This window comes from Ursus americanus, chromosome 5 (genome assembly GCF_024610735.1).
Source record: "Ursus americanus isolate L20-20 chromosome 5, mUrsAme1.1.p, whole genome shotgun sequence".
In the NCBI taxonomy this organism is placed as follows: Eukaryota; Metazoa; Chordata; class Mammalia; order Carnivora; family Ursidae; genus Ursus; species Ursus americanus.
Window position 1 is genome coordinate 53,760,828 of NC_142131.1, and position 21,169 is coordinate 53,781,996.

A 21,169-nucleotide genomic window follows, 5' to 3' on the forward strand; every position below is an offset into this window, starting at 1 on the left:
GGGGCCCCAGCGCGGGTGGGGGCATAAGGGCACCAAGGGACTGGGTCAGGCCAAGCCCCGCTGCTTTGGAGGGGAGGGGGTGCCTGGCAGGCGCTGGGCCGGCAGGGGTGGGGAGAGGCCTTTGGCGGCCACAGAGAACAAAGAGGCTGGGGTTGCCAGGATATTTTGTGGCGCTGAAGCTGGTGGTAGGGCCGGGAGAGGGGCCGTGGCAGCCGTGGGAACTGCGCCTGCTGCCCCCACGCCAGCTCCGCCACCCAGAATGGGCCTCAGGGCCAGGCTGCGGGTACGAGGGGCTGCCAGGGACACTGCTCTGTCCTTAGAGTTGCATGCTGTCAGGGCAGAGCCCCAGGAAATGCTGGACACCAAGTCACACGTGGCACACGGAGTCAGCATCCCTGAGAGGATCGCAGGTGCACGTTGACACACGATGTCACGAGCACACACCCAGGGTTATGCAAGTGGTGTCACAGGGTCACAGCTTGGTCACAAGCCAGCGTCATACCCTCCCATGGAGTCCTGGTGTCAGTCTCAGGGCCACACCCATGATGGTTACACAGACACAATGTCACAAACCACAGAGAATCACCCAGTGTCTGTCACAGGCTCGTGCATGCCTCCCAACACCAGTGTCGCAGATCCAATGTCACACACACAGCGTTGGCCAGTGTCACATCACACTGGGTCTGCTAGAGGATTGCACAATGTCACAGGATTACATGTGCCATGTCACCAAGTATCCCAATGTGTGGCTACTGACATCGTACATTAACCCACAGCCAGACGAGGTCTCACAGAGCCTACCACACACTGTCACAGACCTGTTTTCATGTCACACACAGCCACGCTGTTGCACAAGGCCTCACACGGTTGTCAGGGCCTTGAAATCTGTCTGTCTGTCTGTCTGTCTCTCTCTCTCTCTCTCTCACACACACACACACACACACACACACACACACACACACACACACAGCTGCATGGAGGCTGGGTTTGTCTCCAGCCCTGCGTGTACCCCCAGCCACTCCTGCCATCCAGGTGGGGGAAAGGAGAGCATGGGCTGAAGGCTCTCAGGTCACCAGGAGGTCAGGCTCCCAAGGGGAGCAAGGGGAGCAGAGAGCACCCCTAGGGAGGGGAATTGGGCATACAGCTCCCCAGGGAGCCTGCCTCTAAGTACTTCTCCGTCAGCAGGAGAGCAGCAGGGGTGAGCCGGCAACAGAAGACGCAGAGGTGCTACAGGGAGAGACGCGAGGAGACGGGAGAGCCGCACAGGGACATGGAAGGATGGCAAGACACAGAGACACAGAGGAGTGTCAGAGACCGACAGAGACTATTGAGAGAGATTCAGAGACCGTGAGTCAGAAATGGCTGGAGGTGGACGTGCCGGAGCTGGGCCTGGCCAGGGCTGGAGCCCGCTGGGGACGCGGCAGCAGCTAGCCCACCGGAGGGGAAGTCGGGAGGGGAAGGTGAGGCGGCCAGGGCTTTAGGTCGGACCCACGGCCTGGGCAGAAGGCGGGGGACACCTCGGTGAGATGTAGGCGAACAGCTTTAGAACAGCAACACTAGCCGCCATTTGACCGCGTGCGTATGCCGAGCCAGGCCCTTCCCTACAGTGATGTCATTTCATCCTCCGGCAACTTCGTGGAGGAGAGACGATTACTGTCCCCGTTTCCCAGATGAGGTAACTGAGGTCTCATCACGTGTTCGGCCCACAGCTATTCCCACCCCTGCCTGGACTTCTCCAGACAGAGGGGCTGGCCTCCCATGTCCACAAGCAGAGCACAGAGGCCAAACTGGAAGAGGTCAGGGGCTTCAAGCTTAGGGCTCTGTGCTGAGGGTAGGCCCAGGAGCCATGGCTGGGCTGTGGGTTGGCACGCTAAAAAGGTACAGGCTGGCTGAGTCACAGCAACCCCCTCCGGGCTGGCACTGGAGCCGTCCACCCCACACCTGTAGGCATGCCAATGAGGGCTGGCCGAGGCCATCTGCGGCCTGTGTACTGCCAGCAGCAGGGCGGGGGCAGGCGGGGGCCTCCTGCCTGGGTGCCCCCTGCTGGCCAGGCTGCCCACCCTGCAGCCCCCGAGGACGACCCTCCCTGACCACTCAAGGATCTGGAGGTGCTGCAGCTCGCCTTGTGCAGGGGATGAGGGTGCCCCTGGCTGCAACACCTCCCCCTATTCCCCGCTGGACGCCCCCCCTTCGGTAGAGCCGCCTGGAGAGATCACAGGCAGCCACATGAAAGGGAATTTTTCCCAGGCAGAGCTGGAGTTGAAAGCTGCCTCCCACCACCCCCGCCTGCCCCCGCTGTGCCAGGCCAGGCTGCTGAGCTCCTGGTGCTCTAAGGGAGCTTGTGACACTGGGAAGGGGTTGGGGGGTCAGAGCCCCCACCCAATATGGGCTGCTTTTTCTCCTCCCAGCAACAATGGAAGAAGCAGCCCACCTCCCCCAGCTCACTGCCCACTCACCTTCATAAGTTGCCCCTTCCCTCATCTCAAAAAGCCCTCACCCACCTGAGGTGAGGCCCCCGACATTGTCAGGAAGTCCTTCTTCCAGTCTAGCCTCCATCTCAGCCAGGCTCCAAGCAGCTGGGTGGGAAGAATGTCTGCCCATCAAGTGGATGATAGGTCTCATCCTGCAGGCCGGCCTCTGTGATGTGCAGGGGTGGGGGCCATGCAGCTGTCACCCCTTCCTGTTCAGGCTGCCTTGGCCTAGACCATGTGGCTATGTGGTGATTTCCCCAGACATCTGGCCTGTGAGGTCGCAGACAACCTTGCGCCAACAAACTTTCTGGGGCTGGGGAAAATCGCTCAAGAACCGAAGCCAAGGATACCCCCCAGCTTCAGTCTGGCCGCCCTCGGGCCCGAAGAGGGGTATGGGGGCGCGTAGGGGTGTTTCTGTGTGCATTCTGGGCCCAGCCAGGTCCCCACAAATCTGGGTTAAAACTGCTCCCTGGGGATCACCTCAGTGGTCGGGGGAGCACTAGATCCCTGCAAGAAAGAAAGAAACCGAACAGGCAGCTTGGGCCCCATCTCCGGTCCTGCTGGCTGCTCTGCACTGGCCAGGCCCTGATGATTTAGGTAAATACAGAAGGTGGCCCCAGGTGAGTGAAGGTCCCTGGAGGTCCAGGTTCTGAGGTAGGGGGTACAATCAGGCAGGCGAGAATGTTCTAGAACCAGCCATTTCCAGATTAACAGCACTTCCACCACCCCAGCCAGGCTGGCTGTTTCTGCTTGACCCCCTTCAGGATCTGCCGGGCCTGACTCAAGACAGCCCCACTCTCAACGGCCCCGGGGCCATCCTTCTTCCTTCCCAAGGTGGCTCCACGTCACCCCTGCCCAGCAACAGCCCCCAAGCCAGCCCCCCAAACCGGAGAGCAAGAAGCCAGCGGTGCTTCGTGACACAAACATGCATTCGTTTTATTCACAAAACAGCCTGGTTTCCTAAAACGATACAAACAGCATGTTCATCAGCAGGAAGCTGGCCGTGGGCAAGGGGGCCCAGGCCGCAGGGGGCCCCCGGGCACCCACACCCACCGGCAGGGGGCCACGCAAAGAAGCCCTTTCTTCTGTGGCCATCAGCGAGGCCAGAAAAAAGGACTTATTTTCTCTAAGGGAAGTAGCCAGGATCGGAAATATCGAGACACGGGCTCCCCAGATCTCCATGGATAAAGGAACAGAACTTTCATTTTCGCAAAATCATCATTATCGGGGTGGGGGATCCCATTCTGGGGACCACGAGTGCAGCACGGGCGGCCTGGGCCCAGGGGTGGGTGGGCTGCTCCCTCCCCCTCTGTGAGCTCCTGGCCGCAGCTCTGCACGCGCAGACGGACACAGAGGGGCTTCGACGCGGCACCATCAACATTCTCTTTATAAACGCGAGTGGATTCTCCAGGCAAACTATGCACTATTTCATGGTCGGAAAGAATCAAAGGAAGTTTAAATGAGGGTGGAGTTAAACTGTGCTAAATTACAGTAGTGCTTATTAGTAACTAGATTTCAAAAGGTTACAGAAAATTTACATTCTCTACACAAAAACTGCATCTCCTGCACAGACAACATCGACATCGACACAGGAAGGAAACTGATTGTCCATTCTTTGCCCAGGAAGTCTCGGTACTTTATAGATTCGTCTCTACCTCTTTTTTTGTTGTTGTTCTTCCGAAAAAGCAGTTAAAATTTTTTTTTCTTTTTCTTTTTATACTAGGGACGTGGAGATGTTAAAACGACAACAAAAAATATATATATAAAAACAGGAATGAAATCTGTGAGAGAATATTTTTGGTTCTAAAGACGGGTGCATCCGTTTGTCTTCGCCCGAATCCCTTGCCGGAGACCACACGAGCAGTGACATTGCACGGAGAGGGCAGCTTTGGGTTCCCGCCGCCGTCACTGAAACCACCGGAAGGCGGCTCCCGTCGGAAGCATCACCTTCTGGCGGGGGCGGGAGACAAAAACAAGGAGAGAGTTCAGTCAGGGTCCGGCGGGGCCTGGTGCAAAGACGCTCCCCCGTGGATGGCCTCGTGGCGGAGGGACGGGCCTGGAGTAAAGGCAGCCACCCCGCGGAGTTCCTGCCATCCTGACCGGGCCAGAGAAGAAGCCTTGACCCGCGGGGCCGCTGGAGGGCCCGGAGCACCCTGAGGCCCCCTGAGCCACTGTGTCCAGGAACCCTCCTTCCAAACAGGAAGACCCGTTCCCCTGGTCCAAAGGCCACGAGCGGCACGTGGCTGTGGCGCGTCTGGGGGCCGTGTGCATGTTTCTCTTGAATGAGCGGGGAGGAGCGTGCACACTGGATGCCTGCATGGACGTGCGCCTCGAGCTACGCTACGGCGTGTAGTGTGTGGGGGGCCGGGGTGGGGAGGAAGGGTCCTGGCTGTGTTAAGAGGCTACATCTATGTGGATTGGGCAGGGAGGGGGGTGTGTGTGTGTGTCTCCGTGAGATGAGAGTAGGTGCCTTTGTGTGCATACAGGTGTGTTCTCTGGGCAGGAGAGCAGATATGTGAGGTTTGGGGCTTGGGGGTGGGGAGTAGCCGCGGCTGGGATGTCGTTATTGTTTTCCAACCATTCTGAACATTTGCGTCCAGCCCACTCATAGAGGGGCGGGGCCGGGGCCGGGACAGCAGGCTGAAAAGATGCTTTTGTACCCAGGCCTGGCACCACAGCTAGGCTGCCACGGCTGGGGGCACAGGGACAAGCTCTGCCATGAGGGTGGAGAGAAAGCAGTATGGGAACCCTTCCGCCTGCTCGAAGCCCCTTCCTGTTCAGGCTGCCTTGGCCTAGACCATGTGGCTATGTGGTGATTTCCCCAGAAAGCCAATCATCCCAAAGTGGACAGGCCTGGCCTACACACCAAGATCAGAGCCACCCCTTCACCCTAGGCCCACAGGACCCCTGGCCGTTTACCTATGCAGCCAGACTGCCCTTGGGGTCCCAAGAAACCCTGTATCTGTCAACGAGATGTCTAGACGCAGGGTTCTTCCGGGCCTCAGGGCAGGGCAGTGAGCACCGGGGCGGCCTTAGGGGAAAGGCCGGACTCTGAAGGGACGAGTGAAGGGCTTACCCCTTAAAGCCACATGGTCCACAGGACAGAACCCCTCAAGTGGGACAAGGGAGAGCCCCAGAATCTTAGGGCATGGACTGGAAGCTTTAGGATACGTCTGAAAGTCAGAAACTTGGGACCTATATGGAAACCTCCACAGCTGGCCCAAAACTCCAGGAAGGGGTCCAGAATCCCTAGGCCTGGCTGGAAATGCTAGGCCCCCGCCTGGAACTTGATGCTCGCCTCGCAAACTACAACCTAATGAGATCTCAGGATGTGGCTCTGACTTTCTGGGCAGTGAACTGGTGTCTGGGAGCCTGCTCCAGATCCCCAGGGCCCAGGGATCGGCTGAGCAGCCCCCAGACACTCGCCCAGGTAGGAGAAGCAGGGCTGGGGGGGTGGGGGTGGGTTTGGACTGCCAGACAGACACAAGAGCCCACACACCTCCCTCTAAGGCGTCGTTACCTCCAGAGCAGCGGAAGGCTTCTTTTTGAGTTCCTCACATTTTCTGAATTTGCAAATCTGATGGCCAGTCTTTCGGTTCCTACAACTGCTGCACTGCTCGCAGTTGATGCGCCGCCGGCAGGGCGCGCACATGCCGCAACGTTTCCGCTTCTTCTTGCCCGAGCTGATGGCCGAGGCCAGCTCTCCCTGCATGGGGTACTCGGCCAGGCCGGCCATGTGCAGCGCGCTCTCGGCCAGGAACACGCCCGCCGGGGTCATGATGAAGAGGCCCGGGTTGATGGGGAAGGCGCCCAGGTAGGGGAAGTCGGACTGGCCGTTGAGGGCCTCGGCGCCCGCCACGGCCTCCATGTCAGGCAGGCCGGCGCCCGCCTCGCTCATGAGCGGGAGGTGCTCCTGCACCACGCGCTTCAGCATCTCCGTGGACTGCGCGAACTGCTGCAGCGTCAGCTGTCCCTCGGCTGCCAGCTCCGTGGCCCGTTCCGCCTTGCTCAGCAGGCTGGCCACAGCACCACTTTTGTGCTTTGAGGTAGGGTTGCTTTTGTCCACGGCCATGGCCGCCGCCAGGTCGTGCCCGTTGGCCAACAGGGAGGCAGCGGCTGCGGCGGCCGCAGCCTTCTCAGCAGCCTCGCTGCCCATCATGCTGCCGCCGCCGCTGCCGCCGCTGCCCCCGAAGGAAGAGTAGTGGGAGAGAGGGCGGGAGCGGCGCAGGCTCTTGTTGAGGGGTTCGCTGATGATGCCGCTCTTGTTCCGACGCTCGGGGGGCGGCGCGTCATCCGCCACCGAGGCTGGCGCGGCAGTGGCCACCGCCGCGCTCTTGTCGGCCACTCCTGCTTTGGGGCCGCCGCCGCTGCCGCTGCCGTTGCTGCTGCTACTGCCACCGCTGTCCTGGGGGCTACTGCCAAGGCTCGACATGGTGGGGCCGCGGCCCGGAGCCCACTGCTGGGGGCGGGGGCTGCCAACTGCGGGGGGTCCACAGACGAGCACCGGCCCGGCTGCCCACGACAGAGATGCCTGGTGGGCCCTGCTGCTCAGGGCAGGCACATGGTCAGGTGTCCACGTGGAAGGGTCTTCACTCTGTGGGGACAAGAGGGGACAGGGTCAGGGCGGCAGTCAACGTCTCCACCTCTCCTTCCCTCACATCCCACCACGACCAGCAGCGGTATCACCACTGTAACAACGGCAAGCCCTGGTGGGCATTTATTAAGTGCTGGGCCCCACGTGGTGAGGTAGTTTTTATGTGTACTATTTTTTTTAAAGATTTTATTTTAGAGAAAGAGAGGAGACAGAAAGACAGAGAGTGAGCACGAGCAGGGAGAGGAGCAGAGGGAGAGGGACAAGCAGGCTCTGCGCTGAGCACGGAGCCTGATGCAGGACTCGATCCCACAACCCTGAGATCACGACCTGAGCCGAAATCAAGGGTTGAACGGTTAACTGACTAAGCCACCCAGATGCCCCTATTTGTACTATTTCAGTTAAGACTCACAAGCACCCTTTGAAGTAGTGGCTAATAATACTCTATTTTATAGACGAGGAGCACAAGGTTTAGAAGAATTGACCATGGATATACAGTTAACCGGTGTCACGGTGGAGGCTCAGCTCGGGTCTGCACAGCCCAGATCTCCGGCCGGTTCTTCCTGGGCTGGGGGGTAGGAAAGAACCGGGGATGTTTATTAACCTTGGAGGGTTAGAGAGTCACCGTCTGCTTCCTAATCTTCCTTCCCTGACCCATCTACAAAAGGATTTGGAACAGCCTCTGCAAAGCCTGAAGGTACAGACCAGAAGTCTGGGAAGTTGAGGTGCCTGGGTGGTTCAGTGGGGGCGTCCGACTCTTGATTTCAGCTCAGGTCAGGATCATGGGAATCCATGCTCAGCAGGGAGTCGGCTTGAGCTTCTCTCCCTCTGCCCCTCCCCCTGCTTGTGCTCCTATGTGGGCTCTCTTTTTAAAATACATAAATAAATCTTTAAAAAAAATAAAAAAGAAAGAAGTAGTAGTTTGGGAAGCTGCTCCCAGGCTCTCATTTGGCAATTCCTAATACATACGGATTACCTCAAGGCTCTGACAAGTCCTGCAGGGAAAGGAAACTGACTTTAAGAGGTTGCCAAATGGAGCACAGAATCCTTATTTCAAGGAGCATGTATCCTCCTGCTAGAGGGCAGTCAGCACTGTGTCAGAGGATAAGCCTTCTCCTGTAAGAGTGTGGGGGGGACACGCTGTGCACATATCGACACACACTTCCTCCTCGCTCTCAAACCAGTCGTCATTACCTCAGACCCCACTCTTGTCTCTACTCAGGCCTCCCTGCTGTGCTCCAGCCTGGCTCCCAGATGGGTCTGGGAGGAGGTCCCAGTGAGAGCCCAGAGCTGGGGTAGGCTGTGGGCAGGAGGGGCCTCTGGCTAGTGCAGGCTGGGACTGGGACTGAGAGTGGGTGTGACCCTCCAGGGAACAGAGCCTGTTCTTTAGCCACATCCACATTTCTGAGGTGCCCCTTCCTAGGACAGAGCCTGCTCTGCTCAAGCCCCAGGATTAAGGCTTATGAGCGGCCAGGCTCCTTGGCCAGGAGCTCTGGAAGGAACTGTCCAGAAGGAGTGGAGTGGCAGTTTCCTCATCAGCCCTGGCTCTCAAGTGTCCCTGCCCTGCCTGCCTGCCTGCCTGCCTGCCTGCTGGGGCCCAGCAACCCTTGGGAGCGGGGTGGGAGGGGAGGGCCCAGCCTGAGCAGCTGGCGGCTCAAGGGGGAGGCGCACATCTGGCCAGGCCTGTCCCGCCCTAGGCTTGGGGGCGGCACACATACATCTTTGTCCCCAGGCAACCCCACCACCCCTCAGTCACTGGACTCTGCCGGGCCTGGTCCTGGGAGGTCATCTAGTCCAACTTCCTGCACTTCCACATGGGGAAACTGAGGCCCCGAGCCAGCAGGGCCCCCTGCTCCGGGACTGCTGAAGAGTGGCCACAAGCAGGAGCGAGTATAGGAGAGAAAAGCTCTGTCTCCTGAGTGAGGCAAAAATGGCAGGCATCAGCAGACAGCCAGACGCTCCCTGCCTCTCCCCAGAGGGCAACGAACCATGTACACTCCTTCTGAGTGAAGGCAGATAGACGGGTGGTGAGGAAGAGCCAGGCAAGCGGGCACGTTCTACCAGGACAAACCCAGGAGGGCCCGGCAGGGTGTCCAGGATGGGCTGGGGGTACCACAGAGGTCAGAGTTGTACTACGAGGAAGAGGATAGCGTACAATAGCCGTGCTCTGTCCCACCTGCTGAGGCCTAAGGCCAGGGTGGCTCTTCAGGCCCTCCCTCAGGAATCAACACCCCTCTAGGCAGCAGTGACCCTGGCTAGGCGTCGGAGACTAGGGCCAGCGACCATCAGCTCATGTGAGCTCAACTACCCTGCCCTGGAGCACACGGTGCCAGCAGGCCCAGACATGGTGAGGGGAGAGGACAGGAGAAGACAGGAACCCTTGGGTTGGAGAGGTGGGGGAGAGGTGGGGAGGGGAGCAGTCTGCGCCCTAGCCCCCCTGTGTGTCCCCGCCTCTGCGGCCTGCTGGCTGGTGGCAGAAATCGATACCTGCATTAACGCTGCTCTTGCTCTCCTCCCTCCCTTCCCTCCTCCCAGCTCCAGGATCTGGCTCTGTGTGCAGGGCGGGCAGGTCAATTAGAAGTCAGCTCCCTCCAACACGGGCCTGCGTTCAGGGCTGGTGCTCTGGCTGAGTCTCTCTGCTTTTGTCTCCATCCTGAGCCTCGTGGTAGGGACCAAACCTCATGTTCTGTTCACCTCTGGCCCCTTCTTTGAATCTCTCTGATCGGTTCATTTTGTTTTGTCCTTCCTCAGGGACTTCCCTCTCCCAGCCCCCCAGGTCCTGGGACCCGCTGAGCTATGGAGCAGAGGACGTGATATGTCATCAAACAGGTGCTGCAGGCAGAACGCTGGTTTGTCAGCTACGGAAACTGAAGGTGGGGAGGACACAAGGGGGACTGGCACCCAGGTAACTGTCCTCAAACCTCAGGGTGGGCAGATTCCAGCATCTAGTTAGTCCCCAAGGCCTGGTCTCTAAGCTTGTTCCAAATCTGCCCCTATACCTGGCTCATCTTCTCCTTTAGACCCTGGGAAAAGCTGATGCCCTGGTCCCAGTGGACCACTGACCACAGGGCTTGTTTGCCCTACTCATGGTAGGCGAGGACATAAGACCTTCTCCCAGGCCCGAGCCCTCTACTGCAAGGCACACAGCCACCCCCTCCCAGGCCAGGAAGGGCCTGGCAGTGCCCAGGCAGCAGGGGAGGAGCTGGGGCTGCGTTGAAGCGGAGCGGGAATGAGCGGGAGGGAAAGCTGGCGGGCAGGCGGGCGGCGGCGGGCGCATCCATCATCGGCCCTGCCAGGAACGCATCCAGCCCCCAAAAAGAAATACTGCGCCTGAGGAGGGACAACAAAGGGCTCCGTTTCATCAGCAATGCGGAGCCAGCGCCCCGCCGCCCCGCCAGCCGCGGTCAGCCCACAAAGGACCCCTTTGTCCATGCAGGAGCCGGGCCGGCCGGGAGCTGGGACCAGGGGCTGACGGGCGGGGACAGAGCCCAGAGGGAGGGGGATGAGGGGGGAACCAGTCCTGGAGAGCTGGGGGCAGAGGGGGACATGGGGGCAGAAGAACGGAGACAGGTGGTGCAGATAGGGGATCATGAGACAGAGAACTCGAGGGGCGGGTCAGAGAAAGAGGACTTGGAGAGGACAGGGCAAAGGGTCAAGGTTAGAACAGAGCCTCATGGGAAGCAGAAAACGGAGGGACTGGGCTCAGAGAGATCCAAGGCTTGTAGCCCAGCTTGGAGACCTGAGGGTCTGACAGACATGGAAACAGCGCTGAGGAGAATCCTAGACTCAGGGACCTGGGGGCCAAGAGAAAGCAGCTGGACATGCCCACGGCTCTGAGAGGGAGGCAGGGGGCGGGGGGACCCCAGCCCACTCCGGCCCACGGCTTGGGAAGCAGAGATTGATAGGGAGGAGCCTGAGGGTCAATGGGTTCTTGGCCTCAGGGCCTGGCCATGCGACCCAACGTCCTATGGGCTCTAGCTCACTGGCTAAGCTGGGCAGACAGGAAGTCAAAGCTGGGGCCACTCTTCTGACACTGGGACCATCCCCCCTGCCACTACTCCCAGGTTCTAGCCAGCCCCAGAAGACACAGACTCACCCCTCTCCAACCAGCTCCCAGCACCCAGTGATGCTCAGGGTCCCTTAACTAACCAACCCTATCAGTTAGCATTTATTAAGCATCGACTGTATCCCAGGCCCTGTGCTCCTATGCTTTACATGGAAACCAGGGAAATAGAAACTATTAAGCAGTTTCAGAGATGAGGAAACTGAGGCTCAAAGAGGTTCAAACTGTCAGGCCAAGGTCAAATGACTGGTGCCCGGTAGGGTTAGAATTTGAACCCAGAGCCCAAGTGCCAGTTATCCTCCTGGGTGACCACCTTTGCTCTACCCATGCAACTGACAAAGTAGCCCAGGGCAAGGTGACCCAGCTGTCCCAAGGCTGCCCCCCACCGGGGTTGTTACCGTGCCTGTCACCTTTATGCGGTGGGGGGGCGAGTTGTCACAGACCCCAGGGGTGTCTTCACCTGGGGGGCTTAGAGATGCCCAGGCAGGAACCTGGAATGCTAGGCCAGTGACATCATAATGCCAGCCAACAATGAGGTCACCAGAGGTGACAGTAATGCCCTCACTCCACCCTGAGCCCCAGGGGAGCCAGGATTCACCCCCAGACAGAGCCTGAGCCCTTCAGGCCAGACAGCAGTGGGGGAGGGGGCCCTGGGGGGAGAGATGGTGCTGTCTGCACACAGGTGGCCCACAGTGAGATGTTCTAGACGTTCAGTTGCACACACACCCCCCTCCTGTTTAGCCAACAGCAGCCCCACGGCCTGCGGTACTGCCCTGGAGGAGCACACGGGGGCTGGGCCAATGGTCACAGGAACCACTATGAACTGAGCGCGGGAAAGCCACCGAGTGGAGCACTGGGGGCCTTTCTGGAGGAAGGAACTGCTAGCCTGTGAGCTCAAGATGAGGAGAGGTTACCAGAGGGGACGCGAGCCTACAACAGTTCTTAAGAAAAGGGGAACAGGGGTGCCTGGCCGGCTCAGTCGGCAGAGCATGCGGGGGAGCATACGACTCTTGATCTCGGGGTGGCGAGTTTGAGCCCCACGTTGAGGGTAGAGTTTACTTAAAAAAAACAATGGGGAAGAGGGTGTGAGGTATGGTCGTGAGGCTGGCAGGGTCCCAACTGGGCAGGGCACGGAGGCCAAGGATAGGATTTTTTTTAAACAGCTTTACTGAGGCATGGTTTACACACTATAAAATTTACCCATTTCTAAGTGTACAATTCAATGATTTTTAATAAGTTTACAGAGTTGTGCCATGCCGCCACCACTGCCAAGGGCAGAGTCTGAGCAAGGTGCCATCCCTCTCTGGCTCATTGGCTGGCTAGAACAAACTTCTAGTCGTCCTTCCTGCTGAGGGAAGGCTTCCTGGAGGAGGGTACATTCCGGCAGGGCCTTCAGGACCCCGAGCCACTGGCCCAGCAGGGCACACCATTCCGCCATCATCTGGGCAGACCAGCACTGCCAACTTGCACACTCCAGCTCTTCACACCCTTCCCCACACTTCCCTGTGCACTCCTGACATCCCTGTTACACCCTCTTCACACCCTTCCACCCACGCTGGTGGCTGGTCTTCTTGGCCTCCAAAGGAGGTGAGATGGACAGACAGACGGATGGTGGGCAAGCCAGTGGTGGTGAAGAGAACAGACCACAGGCTCTGGTGGCTGAACTGAGCCGAGGCTGAGCAAGCGGGGCGGGGGGGGGGGGAGCAGGGGGAGCAGGGGGGGCGTCGTCTCTGATTTCAATGATTCAGCCTAGGGAGTTTCCATAAGGAAAAAAAAGCTCCACTCAGGCCCAAGGCAATGCACACGGAGACACTGGTCCTGGAGGCTGGGAGAAAGGCAGTCCTGGCCCGAGAGCACAGGGCACATATCCAGCTACAGATGAACACACAAGAGCACACGCTGACCACTGCTGACACCCAGCAGATGGCCTGGGGCAGGGCATGCCCTCAGCACCACTAGAACCTCCCTAAGACAGAACAGGGGGCTAGAGTCCTACTTCCCTGACCCTCTTAGACCCCTCCACCTAAGGCAGCACCACCCCGTTGCCTGCAGAATGAAACATGCTGAAGAAAACCCCAGGAGTCCATGGGGCTCTATTCTCCCTTACAGAGCTCCCAAAAAACAGTTGGAGGAGGGGGTCAGCCCATTTCATGGAAAGGAACACTGAGGCCCCAGACAGGAGGTAATGCCCTGACCTGGGGCTCTAGGGAGGGAGTGATCTGGGACACTTCTGATAGAGACAAAGGCTTCCTCCCCGGGTACCTCCTTCAGGCCAGGTTCCCTCCCTGCAAGAATCAAACGATCAGGAGAGCCCTTTTCTCGGCGTGACCCTGGCATACGGCCCCTGAGTCTGTTTCTCTATCTGTACCATGGAACCCCGAGGATAAGAGTTACTATGTTAAGGAACGAGGACTTCCTGTGTGCCAGACACTATATGCCTTGTCTCTGAATCTTCCTACACACCTTCTGAAGGAAGATGATTATTGGCCCATTTAGAGCAAGCAATCTGATAAGCAGCTGTGACGCAGGGAAAACGGATGCCCTCTCTATTGGGGACCCTCTGGATCTAGACCAACGTTTCCCAAAGTGATGTCTGCGCTGACATCAACCTGGGGTCAGAGCCACACACATCTTAAGACCTCCCTCCCGGTGGACCGTGGCGGAAGGCTAGGTCAGAGATAACTGGGCCAAGGAATTAGAGGAGGGGGGATCTGTCCTTTTAGGGCTTGCGTGTGAGGAGCAAGGGTGTTAACAGGACTACTTAGGGGACCAGAATCCTAACATCTAGGTTTGTGGCTCTCTCCTGTCTCTTCCTGTTGATTTGACCGCACCTTTGCCCCACAATGAGCCTCAGTTTCCCATCCGTAAAAAGGAGAATGGTTCTTACTGCTCACCCCAAACTATAAGAGTCATGATGCCTGAGGGGTCCATGAGGAAAAAAGTAGAGACACAGGAAAAAAGACTCCAGATAGTGACCCCCTCCCACCCTCCAAATCCCAGAGGACCTGAATCTGCCCAAGAAGTGACCTGCAGACAGGGACACTGAAGTCTGGAGAGGACGTTTTGAACAGGCCCTAGGGTTGAGACCCTGTGAGGCTTACTGGGGAGACGAGCACGTAGCTTCTTCCCAATGCGATCATGTCCCCAGAGGACACGATAACAGCAGACCCTCATAACCCATACTCACTCTACCAGTACTATGCTGAGCACCTTACACACATTTTCTCTTTGAATTTCTTCTGTAACTCTTTAACTAGTATTGTCACCCATTTACAGATGAGGCCACTGAGACTCAGGGAAGTCAAGTCACCTGTGTAAGGTCACAAGGTCGATAAGCAGCAACGCCAGAATTTGAAACCGGGTCTGTGTGACTCCAAGGCCTGGCTCTCCAACGCTGGCCAAGGGCTCGGAGGGACGTGGAAGGAGGGATTATGGCGGGAGGATGAGGTCCAGTTCAGCCCGCCCTAGGGGTTCTTGGGAGGTCGGGTGGGGTGGCTCTCAGGCTCTGGGCAAAACACGTGAAGGCACTGTCGCAGAAGTCTGCAGCTGTACCCTAAGGCCCAGGAAAAGACAGGGGAAGGGGCTGCGGGTGGGCCGGACGGGCCAGGCTGGGCCAGAGCTCCGGGCATTCCGGCGGCCTCCGCAGGAAGCAGAATGGGACGGAAACCGGCTCCTGCCTCCTCCCCCAGAATCCTGTGGGCAGCCCAGCCGGGCCGCACAGAGGCCCTCTTTGTGCCTGCCCCAACCCGCCACCCGCGGCTGGCCCAGGGTTTTGAGTTTCCTGGGGGGGTGGGGGCCCTGTCACTGCTAAACCTCCAGCTACCTCCCCCTCTCAAGGGTGGTCACAGCAGTCCACAGCTGGTGGAGGAAGTGAGTGGATGGCCAGGGTTAGCCCAGAGACCCTGGGGGACCCGGAGTCTGCCCACGTCTCATACCCCCAACACTTACACACCCTAATTGGGGGCTGGTGGTGGGCAGGGACCCAGAGAGAACCTGAGAAGCCATCCCCCTGAGCCTGCCTCTCTGCCCGAAGCCGCGAGCCCACCGTGACGTACCTGGAACCCCCCATCTCACTCCATCTGGGTGTTACTGGGCCCAGGTGGGCGCTCATGAAGAGGCTGGCCGCCACGGTAGGTCAGTCCATCTCTCAACCACCATTTCCCACTCTCCAGCGGCTCGCTGGACACACAGAGCACATCGAGGGGGAGGCCTCAGGCTCCCTTCAGCCTGTCAGGGACAAAAGCCTCTTGGGTGGTATAAACGTGCTCAAGGAACACCGGGCCCCCGGGAGTGAGCTCTGGCTGGAGCGCGTATTACGAGCAGCAGTACAGACCAGCAGATCCATGTGTGTCCACCCAGAAGGTGCGTCAGATACTGTACACGCTGCACGCATGAGTGTGTGCGTGTGCGTGCATGTCTGGGGTGGGGGCTGTGGGTGTGCCCAGGTGTATATGCACAGACTCAGATGGCACCCAGTGGGTTTGAACACTGATGTATACACAGGGCTTATATGCCAGTGTAGGTGAAGGTCTTTGTGTGGCCGCCTTGTATGTACAAGTGTAGTGTGTGCTATCTACGTCCCCGGATGTAAGCATATGCCTGAGTGTGCATGTGTGTATAGTACAGTGGTTTACATGATGGCTGGATGTTTCTGGGTTCTTCTGCTCCGTGAGCGTCAACACATTGTTGCCATGTGTATACCAGTGTGAGTCTGTGTGTGTGTGTGTGTGCGCGCGCGTGTGCGCACGCACATGCGTGTGAGCACGCACATGCGTGTGCACACTGTGGGTTGTATCAGGGCTTCTGAGGCATGAGTGTGGGGCCCAACTGGGATGGGGATGGTGCAGACCGGAACTGATGCCAGGTGCTGGGGCCCCTATGGAAACAGGAAGCTGCCCACAGGTGTGCTTGGCTGTGGTGGGGGCTGGGCTCCACCCACGTTCAGTTTGTCCCCCTGAGAAACCAGCCCAGGGTTCCATTAGCCGAAAGCCTGTCCCAGCCACGAGGGAGGCACCTTCCTTGCCTGTCTGCTGTTCAAGACCGAACAGCTCTGACCAGCGTCTACCCGCCCGCCTGGCCTGAGCACGGAAAAAACTGGAAAACAAAAGCCCCCAGACCGCAGGCCCTCCCTGCAGAGGCGTGGGGGAGGCATGCAAGAGGCAGGAGGCTGAGGAGGAAGGAGGGAGGTGTCGCCGCAGCCCCGGAACACAAAAATAATGAGGCGAGAGGGGCCATGGGGCCGAGCCGGCTGGTTCCGGAGTCGCTATCTGACCTTGACAGATGCCACAGCTGGGCGCCTGGAGAGGAGCCGCCGCCACGGTGCTGCAGAACACCCCCACCCCCTGCCCCCTCCCCCAGGCCAGGTCGATGGATGTCCAGGCAGGCCCCAGCCACAGGCAGCCACCCCACCAGGTGGGAGAAGGGAGGCCTCAGAGTGTGTCCCAGCTGGGGGGATGGGGTGGGAGGATATGGAGGCAAGGGAGTGGGGGCAGGGCCCTGCAGGGCACGGGAGGCAGCAATGTGGTCTCCGAGGGCACCCTGGCCCTCAGGTGTGGCTGTGGATGTGAGAAGCACAGAGCGTGCTACTGTGCTTGTCTAGCTGTGAGGCTGAGCGTGTGTGGGGCAGGGAAGCAGAGTGTGACTGTGTGTGTGACAAAGATCACACTTGTGTGTGTCCTTGGGGTCACACAAGGCTGGAGAGTCAGGCTAATGTCCCTGAAATGGGTGTGGCCACACCACTCAGGGGTGGACACCGATCACTCCCCTGCCCCCTTCCAGAGCCAGAGCCGTCCTGGAGGGTGCGAGCCATGCCGGGGCCAAAGCGGGGAAGGAGGACAAAGAGAACCACAGGCCCCACCACCACCAAGTTCTGTCACATGCAGATGGAACAGGGCGGCCCCTGCGGCCCTTCCCAGCCTACTCTCTCTCCCACTGAGGTGGTGGTCCCCGGCTGATGGACACCGGGCTGGGCACCATGGCTCTGGGGACACCCATGAGGGGCTGGGTGTGAGCTGCAGGAGGGGATGCTGGGCTGGAGGCGGATTAACAATTCCGAGCACTGGCTGCATAATTAAAAAATCATTACAGGCGGGCGGGCAGAGCCGAGTGTGAGCTCACGCTCAGAGCAGGCGGGGACACTGCCATGGCGCTCCCCCTCCCACTGCCTCCCCGAGGAAAAATCCCACCTGCTAATATAATTATGGAAAAACACAAGCACAGAAATTTGGTTTCAGCAAACAACGTGCCTGAGTGCCCAGGGCCTGCCTGGCCCTCAGCAGAGTGAGCAGGTTGGCCACTCATGCCCAGAGCTCATGGCAGTGAGGCAGGCCCTGCTGGGTCCGTCCTCCAGACCCTGACTGCCACCCTCTCGGAGCTCACAAGAGAGGGAAGTAGGGGCACAGAGAGCCGGGTTCCTCAAATCCCAAACCCAGGAGAAAACTGGTCAGTCCTGATAGTTTACAAATAGGGAAACTAAGGCAAAGGACTCTGCCTAAGGTCACTCACTGTGTTCCTGACAAAGCTGAGGAGGAACTGGATTCGGCCGCACCAGAGCAACACCTCAGGAGCTCGATACCCCCCCCACCCCTTCCCCTGCATCTCCCAGCTTCCCTCTCTCACCAACCCCCCCGCCCCCCACCGCCCAGCTCCTCCACTCCTGCTGAGACAGCGGCTCTCTCCGAGACTGAATGGGACGGCCCGGAGCCTCCCCACGCCCGGACCCCACCGTGGGGGCGCCCCAGCCTCCCATTCAGGGACAGGGCGTCTTGGGCTCGTCTGGGTTAAGCCAGGCGAGCAGAGCTGGCTCCCGCCCCGAGAAACGCGGCCAGCTCTGGGGCACAGGCCCCAGAACGGCAGGAACAGCCGCCATCACCTCGGGCCTGGAGCGGGCGGCGGGCGGCGCGGGGAGGGGAGCCGGGCCTAATTAGTCGGCCTGGGACCCGGGCGGGCGCCGGGGCGGCAGACGCGGCAGCCAGAGCCGCGCAGGCACGTCCGCGGCCGGCCGGGAGGCGGCGGGGAGCCGGGAGGACGCGGCGCCCCGAGCCGCTGGGGGACAGGCGGCCTGGGAAGGACCGGGCCGAGGAGATTCCGCACCGAACAGGCCTGCCTCCCCTCATTGCTCGGTGCCACCAGGCGCAGCAATTAGAGGCTTTCAAAGTTTGTCCTTAATTGGTTTCATTTTTGCCTCATAAATGATTCATGGCCCCGGAGGTCTGCCAGGCTGGGGGGGGGGGACGCGGGGGGAGTGGCAGGGGAAATTTGGGGAGGCTTTTGCCTGGAGCCAGGCCCCCTACCTGAGGCTGGGGAGGGGATGACAAGGGCTGGGGAAGCCTTGGGCAGGTGGGATCCTCCAGCCAAAATAAAAACCCAGGCCCTCTCCTTGGGGCGCTAATTAGAAACTGTAACTCGTTCTCTGCAGACCAAGCTCTGTGTCCAGGCCCAGAGCCACTGCAGCTGCTGGGGCCCTGGGAGCATGAATAATAATGTAATGATAACACAGTAACAGCGTCAATAATAATAATAACCATGGCCAACGCTTAGAGTTCATACTAAGTTCCAGGCATGGAGCTAAGAACAAATGCATTGTTTCTTTTAACCACTCTCCCACCCCCAAGCACCACCAGGGAGAAGTACCAAGACCCCCATTTTACAGATGAAGGAACTGAGGCTTGGAGAAATGAAGGTCTGCCCTCTGATACTCTGATGCCAGAACTCCTCACTCCCCGCTCTCAGGAGCACAAGGCTCAAAGCTGCAGAGAGGGAACGCTGCCTGCCAGGTGGAGCTGCAGGCCCCAGGGAAGTCAGGGAAGGTACTGAGGCCTGCAGATAGACCCCGGGGTGCACCAGCACCCCCACACCCACCTGGGCCAGGTTAGCTCTGCCCCGCAAAAGGCTGTGCGGGCCTTGGCTGAACAATGTCCTCACAGGGCCTTCACTGGTCTATCTGTAAAATAGGAAAAGAGGAGCCCTATGACCCTCGTCCAGTGCTCACTCTGTGCTAGGCATGGGAAACACGGAGATGCCAGGGACCCCACCTTCAGGGAGCTCCTAGTCTAGGGGAGACATGGACAGACACACATGTAGTCTGTACAGAGAGCCCTGAGCACTGAGCCTGTGGCCTCATGTGTTGGAGGATAAGTACCCAGAGCTTCTTGGAGGCGAGGTGGGCAGAAAAAGCTTCTCCCTTCTGACCCTATACCCAGCTTACATGGGAGGCTCAGGGAATGGGTGTGGCCTGCTTAAACCCAAGCATAGAGTCAGACCTCGAAGAAATTCAGAAGTACAGACCACATGAGAGTGACGTGGGATGCAAAGTGCCCAGCTCATCCTGCCCATGATGGTCACTTTTATTCTGAAAAAACTATCAGAGGTGAGGCTTACACAATTAACTGCAGGGCCCACCTGGACCCTAGGGACATCCTGAGGGGACGTGCTAAATCAATCTGGGAGTGAACGCTGTATGGAATGACTCCCCCTAGAGGGCCCCAGGGGCTCGCTCTGGGTCGCTAGCTGTTGGCTCTTGGGGGGCCTCACAAGTACCACCACCTCTTGAGCCTTCTAGCTCCTCTGCCCCAACCACATGCACCAGATTCCCCTCCAAAAACCCACTGGCCTTCTCAGGCCCTGGCACCAGCCCAGTCCCATTGGCTCCCTGCTCTCCCACCCAGGCTGGTACCAAGGCCAAGACACTTCAAGTGATTATACCTCTTCGCGCCTCACCACAGCCCTCTGAGTGGCTTATGGGATCATCCCCATTTCCCAGATGAGGAAAATGTCTCAGAAAAGCTAAGGAACCTGCCCAAAGCCACACAGCTTGGAGGAACCCAGGTCCAAACCTCTTGAAAGCCCACGTTCCTCACCTTGCTGGCCTCCTGCAGATCAGTATCTTTGACCTGTCCTATGGGTCCATAGGGCTTCCATTTTCCCTATTTTATAGATGGCCACCTCCTGCCTGAGCCCCAACCCTTCCTCGGTCTGGACAAAGCCTGTACAGAGCCCACACTTCTCTTGACACTAGAACTTGATCAGACTCTTACGGTCAGGGGCCCTGCCGGGAGGTCCTAGGAATGGAGTCCCTATGTATCCAAGGGAGCCCTGGAGCATGGGGCCTCCTGCCTCAGCCAACTGGGTCATCATGAGGATTAGGTATGGTGGTGGAGGAAGCCCCCACGTGAACACACAGGGCAACACAAACGTCTGATGGAAGGGCTGGGGGAGGAGGCACAATGGTACCAGGAGAGCCAGGATCGGGGGGCTGGCCACGTTCTCCGGCCCTCTCCTCAGGGAACAGAGTCCACTTTGAGGCCCCTATCACCCACACTTGGGACGGGGCTGCCTATGGGAGCATTCCTTCCCCGGGAAGAAGCCTAAGCTTTACACACCCCCTACACCACCGTGCTGGAAGACAGAGCTGAAGAGGTGGGCAAGTCAAATCCTCTCTGGGCCTCAGCTGCTTTATCTGCACAGCAGACCTATCATGTCCTTTGAACCCTCTGGGTGTAAGTTTAGAGGTTTTGAAAAAGTTATTTGTAAGCAGCGGACACAACATTCGGCTGTCTGCGCTGGCCACAGCACTTGAGACGCTGGAGCTGGTATACAGAAGCTTGACAATGGCTTGTTGAGCACGCTAACAAGGGGCTGAGTTCTCAGGGTGCCCACGTGCGCCCAGCAGCCCAGTCCACACACACTTCCCAGGTGTCTACTCCGAAGTAAGATACTCATCTGCCTCCTCCTCCTCCCTGTGCTTCCGTGGGCTGCACCAGGACTGCCCCGCCAGGTCACTGGGGTCCCTCTCCCCAGCCCGCCCAGGAAGCGGCCAGTCTCAGGCCGGTCAGCACTGACGTCATTAGGACTGGCTGGGCGTGGAGCCTGCCACCTCCGGAACCACCAATTAATTAACTTTTTCAAATTAATTTCCCAAGCAAAATCCCATAATTACATCTATCTCCATCAGCCCGCACTGGGCAGACAAGAGGACCCCGCCATGAGATCGAGTGAGGGGTGAGGGATGACCACAGCAGCCCCAGGACCAGGGCAGGGAGGTGC

At 58.9% G+C, this 21,169-nt stretch overlaps 1 protein-coding gene across 3 annotated transcripts in view; it reads right to left on the minus strand.

Annotated features, from left to right (window-relative positions):
* Positions 1–3,382: 3,382 nt before the first annotated feature.
* The window catches only part of CXXC5 (CXXC finger protein 5), a 34,684-nt gene continuing 16,897 nt past the window's right edge, over positions 3,383–21,169 (minus strand). For 2 of the 3 annotated variants that reach the window (XM_045794539.2, XM_045794538.2), the window contains exons 2-3: positions 5,992–7,065; positions 3,383–4,421 (exon numbers count right to left, since the gene is read on the minus strand). In XM_045794539.2, coding sequence (XP_045650495.1) covers positions 4,377–4,421; positions 5,992–6,903 — 957 coding nt within the window. In that variant the 5' untranslated portion in view covers positions 6,904–7,065 and the 3' untranslated portion in view covers positions 3,383–4,376. Of the gene's footprint in view, positions 4,422–5,991; positions 7,066–14,435; positions 14,679–15,180; positions 15,353–21,169 lie in introns of all 3 variants that reach the window. The other variant, XM_045794540.2, reaches the window with a different exon arrangement.